Source organism: Papio anubis, chromosome 10 (genome assembly GCF_008728515.1).
Source record: "Papio anubis isolate 15944 chromosome 10, Panubis1.0, whole genome shotgun sequence".
NCBI lineage: Eukaryota > Metazoa > Chordata > Mammalia > Primates > Cercopithecidae > Papio > Papio anubis.
In genome coordinates, this window is record NC_044985.1 from 119,376,774 (window position 1) to 119,394,228 (window position 17,455).

Sequence of the window (17,455 nt, forward strand, 5' to 3'; positions counted from 1 at the left end):
AGCCAACACAGCTGGCTACCAGGGTGCTTAGGCCATAGCAAACTGCATGTGAGCCGGTGAAGGCTCAGCAGGCTTTAAACTGGGATGCCGGCCGGCTGGTTGTGTTTCAAAAAGACCACGCCAATGGCTGGGGGCAGGGACTCAGCCAGTGTCCTCAGTCCAGGACCTTGTGAGACCGCCCAGCAGTCGGTGCTTCCGCAAATCTCAAGGGTCCCATTTGCCTCAAGGCTGCGGGACGAGCCTTCCAAGCGCTGCTGCAGTGCGGTCCCAGCTCTGCGGGGTCCCCGGGGCTGAGCTCAATCGGGGACTGCTGTGGGACGGACAGGCCAGGGGCTAGGGACCCCCGTGGAGCAGGTAGCGGCGCTCAGGAGGCAGCAGCTTGAGATCCACGGCTCAATTTTTAAAAATTGTAAGGGAGAAGGATGCCTCGAAAGCCTCCGTGGTATTTTGTCGCATCTCGCACCCCTGTCTAAACTTTAGTCCACTCGTGGAGTGTGGATCCCCACGCCGCATGGGTTCAGGAGGCGCTTCGCCTTTGGAAAGAAATCGTATATATTAAGAGAAAACACGTGTGCTACTTTGAGGAAAGGAGGTAGAAAGTTACCAAACGCGGGAGGGGGAGGCCCGCTAACCAAGCGAGGCCGTGGGACGCTGGCGAGTCGCAGAGGCTCCTGGAGCCAGCCGCTTGGAAACAAACAAAAACGCAGGCGGGCGGACTCCTGGGCAGCCTCCCCCGTGCCCGGGCGCGGGGACCGCCGCGAGAACCCGGATAGGAGCTGGGAGGCGCAGGGCCCGGCTGGCGGCAGGGTCCTACACCCTGGCCTGGTGTGAACACCCCGCGCACCCCGCTGCCCCGGCCCGCCGGGGGCACGGACTACAAGTCCCAGGAAGCCCAGAGGCAGGCGCGGGGCGGGGCCTGGCGCAATTCCCCGGGATCCTGGCGCGCCGGGAAGCGCCGCCGAGGACGCAGCGGCGGCGGCCGGAGGGCGGCGAGCGCGCGGGCGGCGGGCGGGAGGCGGGCGGGCGGAAGGCGGGGCGGGGGGCCGAGGGGCCGGAGCCCCAGGTGCCAGGGAGTGGGGGCCGGCAGGCGGTGGTGGCGCCTGAGCTGGCTCATGGCTTGCACGGCGCCTGAGGCTCGGTTCCAGCTCAAGGAGAGTAATGGTGGCTCGGTGGAACCTGATGCTGGGTGGTGTAGGAAGGCAGTGCGTGGACTCTAATGCTGGGTGGCTAGGGAGCCTGGAGTGGCGCGGTCACACCGCCCAGGGTCGGCCCTCGGCCCCGGCGCCTCGAGTGCAGCGGCTGCCTGGGCTTTAATGGCTGCTCGGCGGAGCAGCCCCTAGGGCTGGAAGGCGGCTGCGGCTGAAGGCGCCTGACCTCCGGGGCCGGCCGCGCCCGCCGCGGCGCGCTCCATGGGGGCGCGCTCCCCGCGGGCGGCCCGCTGACCCGGGACGCCTGGGCCCGCTCGCTTGCCGGCCGCGCGTCCCGGGCATGCCGAGCCCGCGGGCCAGCCCAGTGCCTGCTCCGCCTGGGCGTCTCTTCTCTCGCGCCTCCTCCGCCTGCCGCCGGGCCTGGCCCCTGGGGCTGTGGAGCCCTGGCCCGGCGGCCCCGGCCCCGGGGCGCGGGCGGCGGCGGCGGCGGGCGCGCGGCTCCAGGCGCGGCGCCTGCACCATGAACTACCAGCAGCAGCTGGCCAACTCGGCTGCCATCCGGGCCGAGATCCAGCGCTTCGAATCGGTCCACCCCAACATCTACTCCATCTACGAGCTGCTGGAGCGCGTGGAGGAGCCGGTGCTGCAGAACCAGATCCGGGAGCACGTCATCGCCATCGAAGGTGAGGGCCGGGCCGCCTTGGGGCCTCGGGAAGGCGCGGACGCCCGCGGCGCGGCGGGGGTGTGCGCTGTGTGCGTGCGGGTGTCCACACTCGCCGGCCGGGGCACGCGGCTGCCCCGCCGAGGGAGCATTGCGGCGCTGCTTGCCTTGCAAGGCCGGCGAGCGTCGCCTGCGCCCCGCGCGCCGCGAGCTCCGCCAGGAAGATGGATCGTCAGCGTTAATTTGATAATGGACAATAGAGTCTCTCCTGCGGGAAAGTGGCTCGGTGCCTCAGCGTCCTGGGCCGCCCAAGCGTCCCGGCCCAGCAGACGCCGGAGGGCAGCCAGAGGGGTTGGCGCCACCCGACCCCTGACAGGTTGCCAGGCCTGGGCGTCTTGCTGGACGTTGAAGACGAGTTCTGCAGAAGTGCTGCCTCGGGGGGCGAGGCCCGGGCCGGCGTGTTTGGGCGGTGCAGGGCTGCCCTCCTTAGTGTCTTTGCTCAATTCAGGGGTGCAGTTGAACTTAGTGGATGCCGAGAGCCAGCGCCAACCACGGGAGCATCGTGTCCAGATGCAGCTCCATTTGCCCCTGTGCAGACGCTGGCCCCGGTAGTGTGCTTTGTACCAACCAGAAGTCCTGGGTTGGATGACAGGAAGGAAGAACCCTACCAGGAGGGCAGGGCGTCCTCCAGCGGAAGGGTCTCGCTTTCGTATGTTTGCAGTTGGAGGCCACTGAAGTGGAGGGTGCTGTGGTTTTAAGGCGGGCAGGATACTTGGGCAGAACCCCCACCCCCCGCTTCCCTCTGCATGTCAGGCAGGGCCATGGCCTTCCAGGAGAGCTGCAACAGCAGTCTGCCTTCCGGGACAGTGCCCTTTGGATTTCTGGTGGCTCTCATTTCTCTGTTTCCAGGCTGCTGAATTATTTCCTTACTTCATCCCTTTGGTCCTGCCAAGACTCACCTGGGGCACCAGGTGGCATGTGTGTGGGCGGTGTGGAGTCATATCCTAGCCACAGTTGATCAGCACTTTCTCCCCTGTCAGCGCTATTGGCCAGTGATGGTAAAAAGCCTGCAGAGTGGCTTGTCCATAATACACACTGGCCGGTAAGACCTCTATTGAGGAACATTGAGAATGGCTCAAGGCCGGCAGGAATGTGCCTGAAAGCCTGGTGCTGGCGTTGCCCAGCCTCCTCCCTCTGTGAGGGAGAGGGTATCAGCCCACAGAGAGGCTTTGCCTTGGCACTATGCAGTCTGAACTACTAACCCCGAAGTGTTTTGTTTTGAAACTTGGCCAGTTAGGTGGAGAAAGTGGATGTTGTGTTGCTGAGCCCTTGGCATTTGGCAGCCCTGTAGACTTGAACCATGTCCCAGCCAGGCTGGCTGACTGGCAGACTATACCCTTGGGGGACTTGCTAATTCCAGGGGAGGATCCAGGTGGAGCTCCAGCTTTATGGGGTCCTGGCCCTTTGTGTGTATCTGTCTCCCATGAGGTCACCTGGCTGCCTTGTTGGTGACTTAAGATGCTCTGTGAATTCCTCAAGAGACAGGCCGTGTCTGCCTCTGCATGACTCGTGGTGAGAGGCGGTGGGACCTGCACCCCTCTGCTGATGGTTGGGTGGTGTTGCAGCAAGGTTCCTCCAGAGCTCCCGCTCTGCGTCTGGTACGGGAGCTGTGAAGGCTGCACGGTGCTCATTTCAGATGGTTCTTCCTGGCTGGCAGCATCCGCAGAAGTCTGATGAAATGCTGTGAAAGCTGGCGTCAGATATTGAAGGCACCTGGCTGAGAGCCTCTGTTGCTGGGTGAAGACCTCTGGCTGAGTGGGGTTCACAGCACCTCGTTTTTATTTCCCATTCTTGAAGCTGAGCTCTGGGGCTCAAGCACTTCCAGCAAAGCAGTTTGACTTTCTAGAAAGAGGATGTGGTTGCCTTTTCCTTTCTTCCTTAAAAAAAAAAACAAAAAAAAAAAAAAAAAAAAAGTCGTTCCTAGATGATGGTGGTTTTTGACAGCATGAGCCTCCCTTTATGATTTGAGATTTTAGGCCCCTTCTTGGCCAGGGTCCTTGTCATTTTTACTAAGGCTTAGAATCATTGGGCGAATCTTGTTTGGAACTGGGGCGATGCTGTTATTTTTCTCTTAGAAATAGGGATGTCTACATTGTGTGGAGCTGTAGTTAATTCAGTGAGGCTGAAGAACCACTCAGACATGCTGCTGTTCTTTGCATGTTCTTCTGTGATCAATCATGATACCACCTTTCATTTCTGTAGAACTTTAACAGAAATCTTTTTGCATTTGTTGTCTCATTGTGTGACTTCACCAACCCTGTAAGGGAGGGTGGGTGGCTTGTTATCCTCATTTTATGGAGAAGTGGGTGGAGGTTCAGGGAGGGATAATGGTCTCCTGAACATTTGACTGCGGTGGTTTAAAGTCTGATCTGAACCAAGGGGTCATTTGAATGGAGCTTCAGTCTCCAGACTGCGTGTGGATGGCAGAAACCCAGTGCTGGCAACTCAGCCTGTGCTGGAACATCACAGTAACTGCAGAGGGCTCCCGGCAAAGAGCTGTCCCTGCCTGTGCGTGCACCTTGGAGGTTTTAAAGTCTAACCATTTATAATCAGAACAGCAGGTGCACGTCATAACAAATGGCTCAAAAAGTCACTTGTCCCACCAGATAGAAAACTAGCCACACTGTAGAAGATTTTCAGCTAGGGTTTTTTTCCCCCCTTCCTCCATATGTACATACACAAAATTGGGGTCTGACTTCCAAAGCTTCTGAACTACCATGATGTGGGCACTTCTTAATGTTATGAAGAGCTTTTGAAGATAGGGTTTCTCTTGTTGGCACAATATTCCTGCATTTGGCTGCACCTTACTCAAAAGTTCACTGTTTTCTGGCATCTTCAGGAGTTTTTGCTGTTGGAGTGAGGTGCGGCCTTGTCCAAGGGAAGGATGTTTTGGGCTGATGCTCATTTCAGAGCGAGTTGAAGTGGGTCTGGGTTGGAAAATCTCTTAACAATGGACGAAATATATTTTAGTTGAAAGGCTCACCAAGGCTCCCAAATAAAAACAGATCTGTAATCCTGTTTGTAGGCATGGGATTACATGTGATTTTGCCCTCAGTCTTGTTTTAAAACATTAGCTTATCAGGAGAGAACTTTTTTTTTTCCCCAATTTTTATTTTGTACATTGAGAGGTTTATTCCTCCCTCCCCCCACCCCCAAATTGCTAGAGTTTAAGGAAGCATTGCTGATTGTTCCAGATTTATCTGATCAGGTTTCTGGGATGTCCTATGGGGCATGGGCTGCTGTGAAACGTAGCCACACAGCTGTGTCGTCTCCGGAGCCTCTGCAGCCACCATGCCCAGAAATGAGCCTGAGACCCACCTCGCCTCCAATCTGAACTGCATGTGTTAGTTTGCCCTCTGATTCTCTTTAGAAAACTCCATCTGGGGTTGATGGCGTCGAGGTAGATGAATCAACTGCCTTTCTTGTTCAATAAAGCTTGTTCTTCTTTCAAGGATAAAGCCTCTCTTAGCAGTCGCACATCGTAATTCAGCTTGCCAGCAGCAGGACCGTGATGTGAGTAAGTGATAACCCAGCCAGCTCATTCAGCCAGGCAGCGCGATTCCCAGGTTCCCAGGCATCGCCGGGAAGGTTGGCCTTCCTCTGAGGTTGAGCCCTCAGCCAGCCCTCAAGCCCCCATCCCCACCAGGTGGCCGATGAGAGGAAACCCAAGCTCTCCACTGGCCTGGCCTGGCCTGGCATTTGGTGGGAGAACCCTGCGCTGCACTTCTTAAGGGCATTTTCACAGGGAGATTCCAGGACCCCGTAGTAGTATCTGAGCCCCAGTGTTTGGGGGACCTGGGAAGGTGGGTCAGGGTTCCCCATTTTGTCCCATGATACAGCTGCTCTGTTGAGCATCTGTGCCCCGCAGAGTGCGGAGTGTCTAATGTGCATCATCTCAGTTCGTCCTGCGGCGATCCTGTACACAGATGCACTGCTGAGGCCCAGCAAGCTTGGGACACTTGTGCAAGAGCGGTGAGCTGGGCCCGTCCGACCTCCCCTCTGGCCCTCTGTCGCTGTGTGAGATAGAAGCAGAGCCTCTGTTATTCATACTTCCCATAGGCCGTGTGTGCAAAGCGTTCCATGCTTGTTTCCGCCACCTAAGGCAAGAGGATTTGAGAAGGCCCCAAAGAACCAAAAGTATTCTCTGTAAAGCAACTGACTGTGGCAAAACTTCCAGAAGCGTTTGTTTTCACGTGGAAGTGTATTTAGTCCGGTTGATGCGGGTGTGCATGTTTAGGGAAACAAACATTTTCTTCCTGCCGCTGATAAGTGTCATGTTTCTTTGTCACCATTGGCCATGTTCATAATCCTTCAAGATGAATGGAAGGCAGCAGGTTTGCAGTCCCCTCCTTAAAAATAACACTCAGTTGGCTTTTAGTTGCTTCCAGGTGAGCTCTTGTACCTTACCGGCACCCGGGGCCTCCACCATGCGGGCGTTCCTTGTGAGTCCGGCTTACTCATGCCTCTTAGTTGTGGTGCAGGTGCTCTTTGAGATGCTGCCTTCTCTGCCTGTTGCTCACCATGCGAGGCCTGGTCTGTGTTGGTGTCACTCATGACCAGCCTTGCCTTGCCAGAATTAAGGCCCTCCTGCTCTTTGCCCTCCCCGTTTGGCTCACCTACTTAATCCCACTCCAGCGGGGAGGTCTGGAGGCTGGTCGGGAGGTCTGGAAGCTGGTCGGGAGGTCTGGAAGCTGGTCGGGAGGTCTGGAAGCTGGTCGAGGGCAGATGTCGGGGCTTGTTTATTGTTGTATCCTCAGTGGTTTGATATATCATGTCTGGCCCTCGAAGGATGCCCGAGGATTGTTTGTTGGCTGACTGGCTGACTTGCCAGAGGGTCCTTTCAGAAGCTCCTTCTTGGTAGGATCAACAGTGTTTATGCGCTGCAGAAGTAAGGGCATTTTGAAACGTCCCCAGAGCACAGAAGTTAGGGTTTGACACCTTTTGGATTTGGTGGGCTGGCTTGGTGGGAACTCAGTATCATGTGGTGTTTGGGATGGAAGTGAAATTTTCTCTACTGTAGGTAGGGGAAGCAAAAGATTTGCTTGCTAAATCTTGGCAGCTTTTTCAGATCACCTGTCTACAACAGGTTGGTGTTTATGTTTGGTGTAAGTGAATTTCAGACATAGAATCAATATTAAGAGGACAAACGGGTGACAGCCTGTGTCACTGCCATGATGTATCTTTGGTGTCACACTGAGAGCACATTGTGTGTGTCAGGTCACATTGAGGGCTGGTGGAAACAGATTGCTGGCCCTTCCTATTACCTCCCAAGTTTCTAGTTCTGTGGGTTTGGAGCAGGATGCAAGAATATGCCTCTCTAACAAGTGTCCTGAGGATGCAGATGCCCTGGTCCAGGGACCACACTTCAGGAAGCATTGCTGTAGAGGGAAGGCAGCTCCAGTTGACTTGGTATCATCTCTGGGCCATTACTACTTCTTCCTTGCTGTGCTTGTAGCCAGGTGAGAAGGTTTCATCAGCCTCTCCTGCAGGTTGCAAGTGAAGACACCGAAGGCTAGCTGCTCAGGGAGCTGCTTGTGGTCACACAGGCTAAGCATGGTGGAGGAGGGACTTAAACCAGATCCGAATGGTATCAAGCTGGTGTTCATGTGAGCTCCATGATGCTATTTGAAAAGGAGCTGAATGCTGGGTCTGTCGTTTTGGACCCCTTTGAATTTCATTAGGGATGGCACTGGGTTCAAGAGACTGGAGAAGAGACCTAGAGCCAGCAAACAAAAGACAAAGGGTTATTTAGGGGAATTTATGTACAGAGTGGTCCCATGGTGGCCTGGGCAAGAGAAGCGCTGCTACCTGCTTTCAGAAAGTGTGCAGTTTATATAGCATTTCCACTTAACACATTCCTCCAAACAACCACCACCCAGCAACCTTCTTTTAACCCCAATCAAAGAGCCTCAATACCCTGTATGGCCTGCTTTCCATGGGACAGGCTGGGGGTTTAGATGTTCCTCATAGATAAGGAATGAATCTCCGGGTTGGCCACTCCCGGATTCCTTAGCTCAGAATCGTGAACACACATTCAGGTGCACCTGCCATGCAGGGCCATTCTCAGGGTGTGCTTCAGTTATTGCTCTCAGGGGCATCTGCCAGTGGGCTGTGTTTCTGCGACATGGTGGCATGGCGGATGGCCATTGCCAAGAGAATCTGGTCTGGAGGTGAAGACAGCTGATGTCCATTTCCTTCTAGTCTCGTTCTGTGGTTTTGTGGATTTTCCTTCTTGTCTTTTGGAGATTGTTGCTTTTTAATGTAGTCTCATGTATATTTAGATGGGGTTCTTCAATATTCACTTATTGTATGATAATTTGGCAGATGACACATTTAGTTACCAATATTTCCAAGCTGAAAGCACATTTCTGTAAAAGACAGGATCTAGATGTTACTAGTAGCTTAAAAGAGCTGTTGGAGGAGCCTGAAGGAAGTGACTCAGAAGGGAGAGAAGCAGTGGGGGCAGCTACAGGAACCTTCAAATCAAAACCTGCAGCCCTGTTGCTACCACCTCTTGTTTTTTGCCTAAACCAGGCATTTTATTTTGTTAAGATGAGAATCCCTTATTTTGCATCCGTTTTTCTCCCTGTGTACCCTGCAGGTGTTTATAGTTTGTGAGTCTCACTCTGGCTTGTTTTAACCACCGATTTCGTTTTGTCTCATGTTTCTGTACACTCTAGCAAACCTGTGTCCCCCTCCCTACCCCCATCCCAGTCCTCCAGACCCTTCGAGTCCTTAGCTTAAGTGATTGAGTCTGGCAAAGCGGATGAGGCTTAGCTATTTTTAAAATCCAGGGTTTGAGGTTCTGATCTGGTGCTTAGCTACATAATTCCTTCCCTTTGTTAAGTACCTTTCTCCGAGAAACAAAATGCACTCTACAGATGTTAATCTCTAATCTTTGCAGCATCTGTTATTTTTATTCAGGGGTACAAGTGCTTTGTGTGTGCTGCCGTGAGCCCTGGCCTTCTGGAAGCTCTGTGCTTCTGAGGGGCTGAGGGGGATTTGGGGGTCCCATTTCATAGTGTGGGCCACTGTCTTTCCCAAGATGCAGTGATGACCATCCGGAGGCAGGGCTGGCATTGTCCATTGGGTCCAGTCCCTCTCTTTTCCAGGGCGTTTCTCACAAGTGACCATGGCCAGAAGTGGGTACCGTGCTCGTGTCTGAGGCCTGGGGAGGAAAGGAAAACAAATACCACCCCCTGCAGAAGAGATCGTTGATGGACCCTTTGAATAACCAGCCGGATAGCTTGTTTGTGTGCGAGGTTGGGACATTTTCCATAAAGAGCAGACTAAATATAGGCTCGAGGGTGGGGACCAGGGCCCGAGAGGGGGCCGTCGCTGCTCGCTCCAGTATTGTTTCTTCCGTTGGTAACCAGAACTTGCCACCAGCCCCGAACAGGTGGCCACCCTGAGCTCTCTGGGAACAGATTGGTGTTTTTGTTTAACCAGGGGCTCATTTGCAAATTTCACACTTCTCCCGCTGTTTGATGGGGACTGTCTTTTTTGGGCTGCAGTGTTGGAGTATTTGTACAGTGTTTCTACACAAGCAACTGTCTAATCTTTAAAACTGCTCATGCCGTCTGGTTGTCATTAGCATCATGGTTAGAAGCTTTTTATTTCCTTTTTAAATTTTTTTTTTAAAGGGTGGGAAAACACTTTTCATGGTTCTGGGAGAAGAATTTCAAATAATTACTGGCCGTGTTCACAAATGATTTATGTTTGGTCTTGGAGAAATGTCAACATTCAACAGGCTCTAGTAAATATAACCATGTTGATTTCCAGCTTAGGACAAAAGTACTGTTACCCTATTCTCACTCAGATAATAGTGTTAAAGGCAGAACGGTATCTTTAGAAAGTAAATGTAGCTTCAATTCAACGCGTTTTAGTTTTAGCCGATAGTGACTTATAGTATTGAGGATACTTGAAAGACAGAAGTTAGACATTTAAAAAAAATGTATATGAATGCCTGCAACAAATAGCCACAAGACCTACCCTTGTTTCAGGAAAGAGTTTTCACTTCTTAAATGTCACCTTGGGGGCATGCCCACCGTGTGATGGTACCCTTCAGCAGGATTGGTATTGTCAGAAGTGCTGGCTCGCTTATGTAATGAAAAAGAAATTGATTTGGAAAGAGCTGATTGCCCTGAACTTCCATCCTGTTTGTGCATCGAGCTGCCCTTTTCAGTGGGGGAGAATCCAGCATGTTTTCCAGAGACGGCACTTCCGGAAGCCTGTCTGCCCCCGCTTTGTTGTTGTTTTGGAAGGTCTGGGGTGCTGCTGTGAGCCCGGATCGAGTATCTGCTCCTGTTCTGAAGACACTGCTCCTGCTGGAAGTTCAGGCTGGTGAACCTGATTTGGGAGGGGATGGTGTGATTGGCGGGGAACAGCATTGTGGTAATGTTAGCTTCAGCAATCAAGCCTGGGTCTCTGAGTGTTCATGTAGTACTTGAAGTTTGGGTTTGGAACTGGTGGGATTGAGACGACTTCAAACTCTTTCTTGGAACTTTTTATTATTTATGATTTGTTTTTTGAGACAGGGTCTCTGTTGCTCAGGCTGGAGTGCAGTGGCACTGTTGGGGCTCATTTGTAGCCTCAACCTCCCAGACTCAAGTGATCCTCCCACCTCAGCCCCCGAAGTAGCTGGGACTATAGGCGTGCATCACGCCTGGCTAATTCGTTGTATCTTCAGTAGAGACGGGGTTTCACCTTGTTGCCCGGGCTGGTCTTGAAATTCTGAACTCAAGCAATCCACCTGCCTCAGCCTCCCAGAGTGCTGGGATTACAGGCATGAGCCACCGTGCCTGACCTATTTTTTAATTTTTGAGACAGTCTCGAATGTCAGTCAGGCTGAAGTACAGTGGCATGATCATGGCTCACTGAAGCCGTGCCCTCCTGAAGCGATCCTCCTGCCTCGGCCTCCCAAGTAGCTGGGACCACAGGCACATACCACCATGTCCGACTATTTTTTTTTTTTTTTAATTTTTTTGTAGAGATGGGGTCTCGCTATGTTGCCTTGGTCTTCTGAAGTCTTAGAATTACAGGCTTGAGCCATTGCACCCAGCCTCGAACTCTCTTTTTTTTGACACATAACATAGAGAAAGGTGCCCGCGTTATAAAGGAGAAAGTTTTCACAAACTGTTTGTGGTACCAGCATCCAGTTCAGTGGCCAGCACAGACTCATCTGCCTTGAGGGAAATGGTTAGAAATTGTAGCCCCTGTTTATTGGTCTCTTCTGCCTGTGATGTGTGCTTGAGTGGCTGCCTGTTTTGGGGCTGTCAGTGTTTGAGTGGTTCCCTGTTTTGGGGCTGTCAGTGTTTGAGTGGTTCCCTGTTTTGGGGCTGTCAGTGCTTGAGCGGCTGCCTGTTTTGGGGCTGTCAGTGCTTGAGTGGCTGCCTGTTTTGGGGGCTGTCAGTGCTTGAGTGGCTGCCTGTTTTGGGAGCTGTCAGTGTTTGAGTGGTTGCCTGTTTTGGGGCTGCCAGTGTTTCTGAGTGGTTGCCTGTCGGGGCTGTCGGGTGTTTGAGTGGTTCCCTTGTTTTGGTGTTGCCTGTGTTTGGAGGGCCTGCTTGGGCTGCTGTGTTTGAGTTGTTGCCTGTTTTGGGCTGGCTGCGTTTGAGTGGCTGCCTGTTTTGGGGCTGTCAGTGTTTGAGTGGCTGCCTGTTTGGGCTGTTGCTTGAGGCTGCCTGTTTTGGGCTGTCAGTGTTTGAGTGGCTGCCTGTTTTGGGCTGCAGTGTTTGAGGCTGCCTGTTTTGGGGCTGTCAGTGCTTGAGTGGTTCCTGTTTTGGGGCTGTCAGTGTTTGAGTGGCTGCCTGTTATGGGGCTGTCAGTGTTTGAGTGGTTCTCTGTTTGGGGCTGTCAGTGTTTGAGTGGTTCCCTGTTTTGGGGGCTGTCAGTGTTTGAGTGGCTACCTGTTATGGGGCTGTCAGTGTTTGAGTGGCTGCCTGTTTTGGGTGCCAGTGTTTGAGTGGTTCCCTGTTTTGGGGGCTGTCAGTGTTTGAGTGGCTACCTGTTTTGGGGCTGTCAGTGTGTTTGGAGTGGTCGCCTTGGGTGCTGTCAGTGTTTGAGTGGTTGCCTGTTTTGGGGGCTGTCAGTGTTTGAGTGGCTGCCTGTTTTGGGCTAAGCCAGTTTGAGTGGCTGCCTGTTTTGGCGGCTGTCAGTGTTTGAGTGGCTGCCTGTTTTGGGACCATCATGAATAGCACCACTGCGCAGATTCTAGCTTGCCTTTTGGTGCCCTTATGGCCTCATTTCTGTCGGGTGTATGCTGGGCTGTGTCTCTTTCTCTCTGTGGGTTGGATGTAGCTGCTCGTGAGGCCGCTCCTTCAGCCCAGCAGCCGCTACCTGGGAAACCTTTCAGTGCTTTCAAGGTTCATTTTATGACACTCGCGATGGCCGTTTGTCTCCCTCTGCTGATTTTCATTCTTTCAGTTGTTTGTTCATAAACAAATATTTGCATGGCTAATGCATTTCCAGCACTGTCTTAGAGATTAGGTTTTTAAACTTTTGGATTGTCTGCAGGCTATTCGTTCCTTGTGAGTTAAATAATGATGGCTGTGAATGGAGCTGTGTAAGTGAAATCCCTCACCAGGAAGAGGGCGCAGTTCCCCTGGGACTGGAACAGGAGCCCCCTTTGGCTCTCCTTGGCTCCTAGCAGAAGTCAGTTGTCAACTGGGGGACTCTTTCTGGCTGAGCCTCAAGCAGCCCCAATCCATCTCTGTGCTGGGTTTTAGATAACCCACTGGATCTGTGTTGGTGTTTGAAAGGGAATTCACTCTGTATGTTTGGCCTAAACTGTGTTACGGCCTTCATAGTTATGTATTAGCATTATTCAGTTTTTGTTGTTTGTAGCAATTATGCTGAAGACACAAAAGAAAAAAAAAAGCTAAGTGTTGCCAACTCAAGGAGTAATTTTCTTTGTTCCGGGGCTGTGTCCTGGGAGCTGCCCATCCCCCTCCACAAAGGCCAGTGCTAAACAAGGCCAGAGCCAGGAAGGACACGCGGGGCCATGGATTGAGTAAGGGCGGTGTGTGCATGTGTGGATTTCTCTGGTGGCTTTGCAATGGCAAATATTTATTTTGAGGGATGGTGGTGGGAGGACCAAGTTTATACTCACTTTGTTTAGTAGGGGAAATGGCTAAATGTGAGAATCAATAGACAAGATTTTATCAAGCCCCTGCACTGGGCAGAGCCCAGTTTTTGAAGCTGGGAGAACAGGCAGATGTGTGGGACACTCAGGGCCCTTCAGATCTCACCCGGGAGCCACCGATACGGTAGAGATCTGAGCCACACAAGGCTGTGTGGGAGGGGCCTGGGGGATGGGCGGAGTCCAGGGAGAGCTCCTGGAAGCCAGGTACCCGTCAGGAGGGCTTTCCCGGCTTTCCAGGCCAGTGGGTACTATGATTGGAGCATCCGGAACAGTCTCTTCAACCTAGGAAGAGCAGGGTAGGCGGCCGAATGGTGGGTGATCCTTGACAGCCCCCGAAAGCAGGCTGGGAGACCTTTTATTGGACGATAGGAACTACTGATTATGGATCTCGCTTGGAGAGGGGAATGCTTTTTTTTTTTGGCTTTTTTTCTTTTCTTTCTTTTTTTTTTTGAGATGGAGTCTCGCTCGCTCTGTCGACCGGGCTGGAGTGCAGTGGCGTGATCTCGGCTCACTGCAGCCTTTGCCTCCCAGGTTCAAGCGATTCTCCTGTCTCAGCCTCCTGGGTTGCTGGGACTACAGACATATGCCACCACACTCAGCTGATTTTTATATTTTTAGTAGAGATGGGGTTTCACCATGTTGGCCAGGCTGGTGTCGAACTCCTGATCTCAGGTGATCCGCCAACCTCGGCCTCCCAAAGTGCTGGGATTACAGGCGTGAACCACTGCGCCCGGCCGGGAGTGCTTTGATTCCCAGCTGTTACCACGCAGGATGGAGATGCTGGTGACCGGGGGTCTGGGCTGTGGGAACAGCATCAGGGCTGTTATAAGGGAGGGAGCTCATTGCAGTCAGCGTTTCCAGAAATGTGTGTTTAGAAGACCCATTTTCCATGGTTACTGTTACCTTGGCTCTTGTTACATAATTCGTGTTAGATCCAGATACTGAGTTTTTGTGTTTTTTTTAATTTTTATTTTATGTTTTAATTTTTTTTCTTCTTACGGAGTCTTGTTCTGTCACCTAGGCTGGAGTGCAATGGTGCGATCTCAGCTCACTGCAACCTCTGCCTCAAGTGATTCTCCTGCCTCAGCCTCCCGAGTAGCTGGGATTACAGGCACCTGCCACCACACCCAGCTAATTTTTGTATTTTTAGTAGAGATGGGGTTTCACCAGGTTGGCCAGGCTGGTCTCAAAACTCCTGACCTCAGGTGATCCACCCACCTCGACCTCCCAAAGTGCAGGGATTACAGGCATGAGCCACTGTGCCCGGCCCTATTTTATTTATTTATTTATTTATTTATTTATTTATTTAGCTTGAATTTCAGTATTTTAAAAAATTTGAAGCAGGATGCGTTGGCTCGTGCTTGTAATCTCAGCACTTTGGGTGGCCGAAGTGGGAGGATTGCTTGAGGCCAGGAGTTTGAGACCAGTCTAGGCACAGTGGCGAGTGCCGTTAGTCCTAGCTACTTGGATGGCTGAGGTAGGAGGATCGCATGAGCCAAGGAATTGCAGGCTGCAGTGAGCTATGGTTGCGTCACTGCACTCCACCCTGGGTGACAGAGTGAGATCTTGTCTCAAAAAAAATTGAACCGTGAAGACTATGACATTGTCTTTTGGGGGTTGTCTGGACATAAAATTCAGAATTTTACGTAGAAACTTGAATTTATTTGTCCAACAGTTTCTTGTTTTGAAAATAGGGTGCCACTGGGAACATTCTTGGTTAGGAGCTGCCAGAAGCAGGATCTATACGGGCAGGGCCAGTGAGATGCAAAACCACACATGAAAGCGAAGCACACACTCTTGTTTTCCTCATTCACATCCATGTTCATCCTCTTTCCTGTGTTGATGGTTTGCAAAGCTGGGAGAGAATGAGGGCTGGAGCCTTGGGAACTGAACGGCAGAGCAGGTGACATAGAGACCTCGGCTGTCTGCCCACAGGGTATGGGCAAGGTTTATTTCTGTGCATTTTCCTTTCAGTCTTGTGTACATTATCGTCTCTCGCAGGACTTGAGCTTGGAGGGAGCTGGAGCTGGAGTGGCCACTTGCTGAGTCTTTCTTCCTGGAGCCCGTGGGCAGCCGGTGACGCTTGCGCTGGGGCGACCCTGACTTAGGAGCTCCTGCCATTTCTCTGGGTGACTGCTCTGCAGTCGTGAGTCGTCTCTTTAATGCTGAGCGTCAGTACCTGCACAGGCCTGAATGAAGCAGCTGCCCAGAATCTGTCTTGTCATCAATAGATGGGCAGTTGCTGAGTGTCCTGTGTGCCGACCAACTAAGGAGTTTTTGTCCCTGTCACCCTGTCCCCTGTGGTTTTATTCAGACGTTAGTTATGAATCTGTGTTTAGGACGAGAAGACATAAGAGTGAGGAGGATAAGTGAGAAGCTGGCAAGAGTCTGGATGGTGATGGCAGGGGAGCGCTGGTGGAGGAGTCGGGGGCATCCCGCTGGACTGGGGCACAGCTCTACTGCAGCAGCCGGTGCGGTTTTGCCTTGTAAGTGACACCATTGCCTGCAGGCATCTCTGACAGCTGCTCCTGCTCCAGATTCCAGAAATTTCTATGGAACGTTTCCTGAACCATCCTCCTGGTTTCTTCCCTTCCCCTCACTGAGTAAAATCCGTAATAGCACCTGCCGCCTGAGTGTTTGGGGACGACACTCAGGACGCCGTGTTCAGGGCTGGGTGCCCTTTGTGTCATTTTGTTATCCTGTTCACTGCCAGACAGAGGTGGTAGAACCCTCATTTGGCAGATCAGGAGCCTGCAGCCTGGAGAGTTTAAAGCCTTGCCTGAATCTGCCCACTCCTGAAGGTGGTAGAGGCAGGATTCGAACTCAGGACCCATGGACACCAGCCACCCATGGGTTTTTATTTTTATTTTTTTAAAAAGCTTTTAGTTTCAGGGGTACACATGCAGGTGTGTTACATAGGTAAGTTGTGTGTCATGGGGGTCTGGTGTACAGATTATTTCATCACACACGTAGTAAGTACAGTACCTGATAGGTAGTTTTTCAGTCCTTTCCCTCCTCCTACCTTCCACCCTCAACTAGGCCTTGGTGACTGTTGTTCCTTTCTTTGTGTCAATGTTTGGCTCAAGTGAGAACATGAGATATTTGGTTTTCTGTTCCTCTGCTGGTTTGCTTATGATATTGGTCTCCAGCTCCATCCATGTTGCTGCACAGGACATGATCTCATTCTTTTTTTTTATGGCTGCATAGTACTCCACGGTGTATAGGTACCACATTTTCTTTATTTAGCCCACCATTGATGGGCATTTTGGTTGATTCCATGTCTTTGCTATTGTGAGTAGTGCCACAGTGAACACACAACTAACTGCATGTGTCTTTATGGTAGAACAATGTGTATTCCTTCAGGTATATGCCAAGTAATGCCACCTACAGTTTTGATGTTTTAATAAAGCAGAAAAGGAAACTTCAGAAATCAGCCCGTAAGTCTGCAGAAGTACTTGGGGAATTCTCTGTGCAGTTTGCAGCTCTCCTGCAGATTTCAGTTTGTGTTTTGAAACTCACATTCACCCTCAGTTTTTTACTCACCAAGGTTATAAAGAAAATAACAGCTGTTGGTTCACTTTTATTCCCTTGCTGAGAGTTGGTGGTGGCTGGGATGCTGACTGACGGTTTTGATTACATGAGGAGGAGGCATGGAGGCAAGCTGACTGCCTGCGATTACAGGTTCCGCAGTGCGTTAGGAGGGAGGATTTCCGAACAGCATGCCTTTGAAAATTCACCTGAGTTTAGGAAATCTGCACCACCTTTAATCCTAGCTAGCTGAAAATGCAGCTTACATTTAAGCCACACGAATTCTGTGACATTTTAATAATGGAGATGTTAGTGGGCAGTTAACTTTTTATACATGTAAATAGAAGTTACTTTCCCCCTGTGCTGTAATTAGCAAAAGAGGGAGAAAGGGATGCTCTGGGCATCAAAGTGATTTGCCCAGGGTTACACAGAGGAAGGTGGCAGAGCCGGAAGTGGCAGAATCCAGTGCATGGGCCTGATGCCGAGTGTCGCCAGACTCTCCACCGCTTTAGTGGGGGGTGTGGTGGTGACTGTCTGTCTGCTTCCCACTCACTGGCGTCGTAGCAGTGTGGGGGGTATGCTCACCTGCAGCCACCCTCACCTGCTTGAACCAGACTTGCCTAGAGGGTGGTGTGAACTCATGTGATGTGAATGATTACTCACAGTTACCATGAAAATTACTGGTGGGTTTTATAGTTGGAATGCTTTTTCTGCACTTACTTGATTTTTGTCTACCTCTTTAGAAAAGTGTGATTTTTTTTTTTTTTAATTTGAGACAGAGTCTGGCTCTGTCACCCAGGCTGGAGTGCAGTGGCATGATCTTGGCTCACTGTAACCTCTGCCTCCCGGGTCCCTGGCTTTAAGCAGTTCTCCTTCCTCAGCCTCTTGAGTAGCTGGGATTATAGACATCCACAACCA

General features: G+C 51.7%; 1 protein-coding gene across 4 annotated transcripts in view; it reads left to right on the plus strand.

Moving 5' to 3' along the window:
• The first annotated feature begins 1,053 nt into the window (after positions 1-1,053).
• AGAP1 (ArfGAP with GTPase domain, ankyrin repeat and PH domain 1) overlaps positions 1,054-17,455 on the plus strand; it is a 639,080-nt gene continuing 622,678 nt past the window's right edge. For 3 of the 4 annotated variants that reach the window (XM_021924443.2, XM_021924444.2, XM_021924446.2), the window contains exon 1: positions 1,054-1,831. In XM_021924443.2, coding sequence (XP_021780135.2) covers positions 1,489-1,831 — 343 coding nt within the window. In that variant the 5' untranslated portion in view covers positions 1,054-1,488. The remainder of the gene's footprint in view (positions 1,832-17,455) is intronic. The other variant, XM_021924445.2, reaches the window with a different exon arrangement.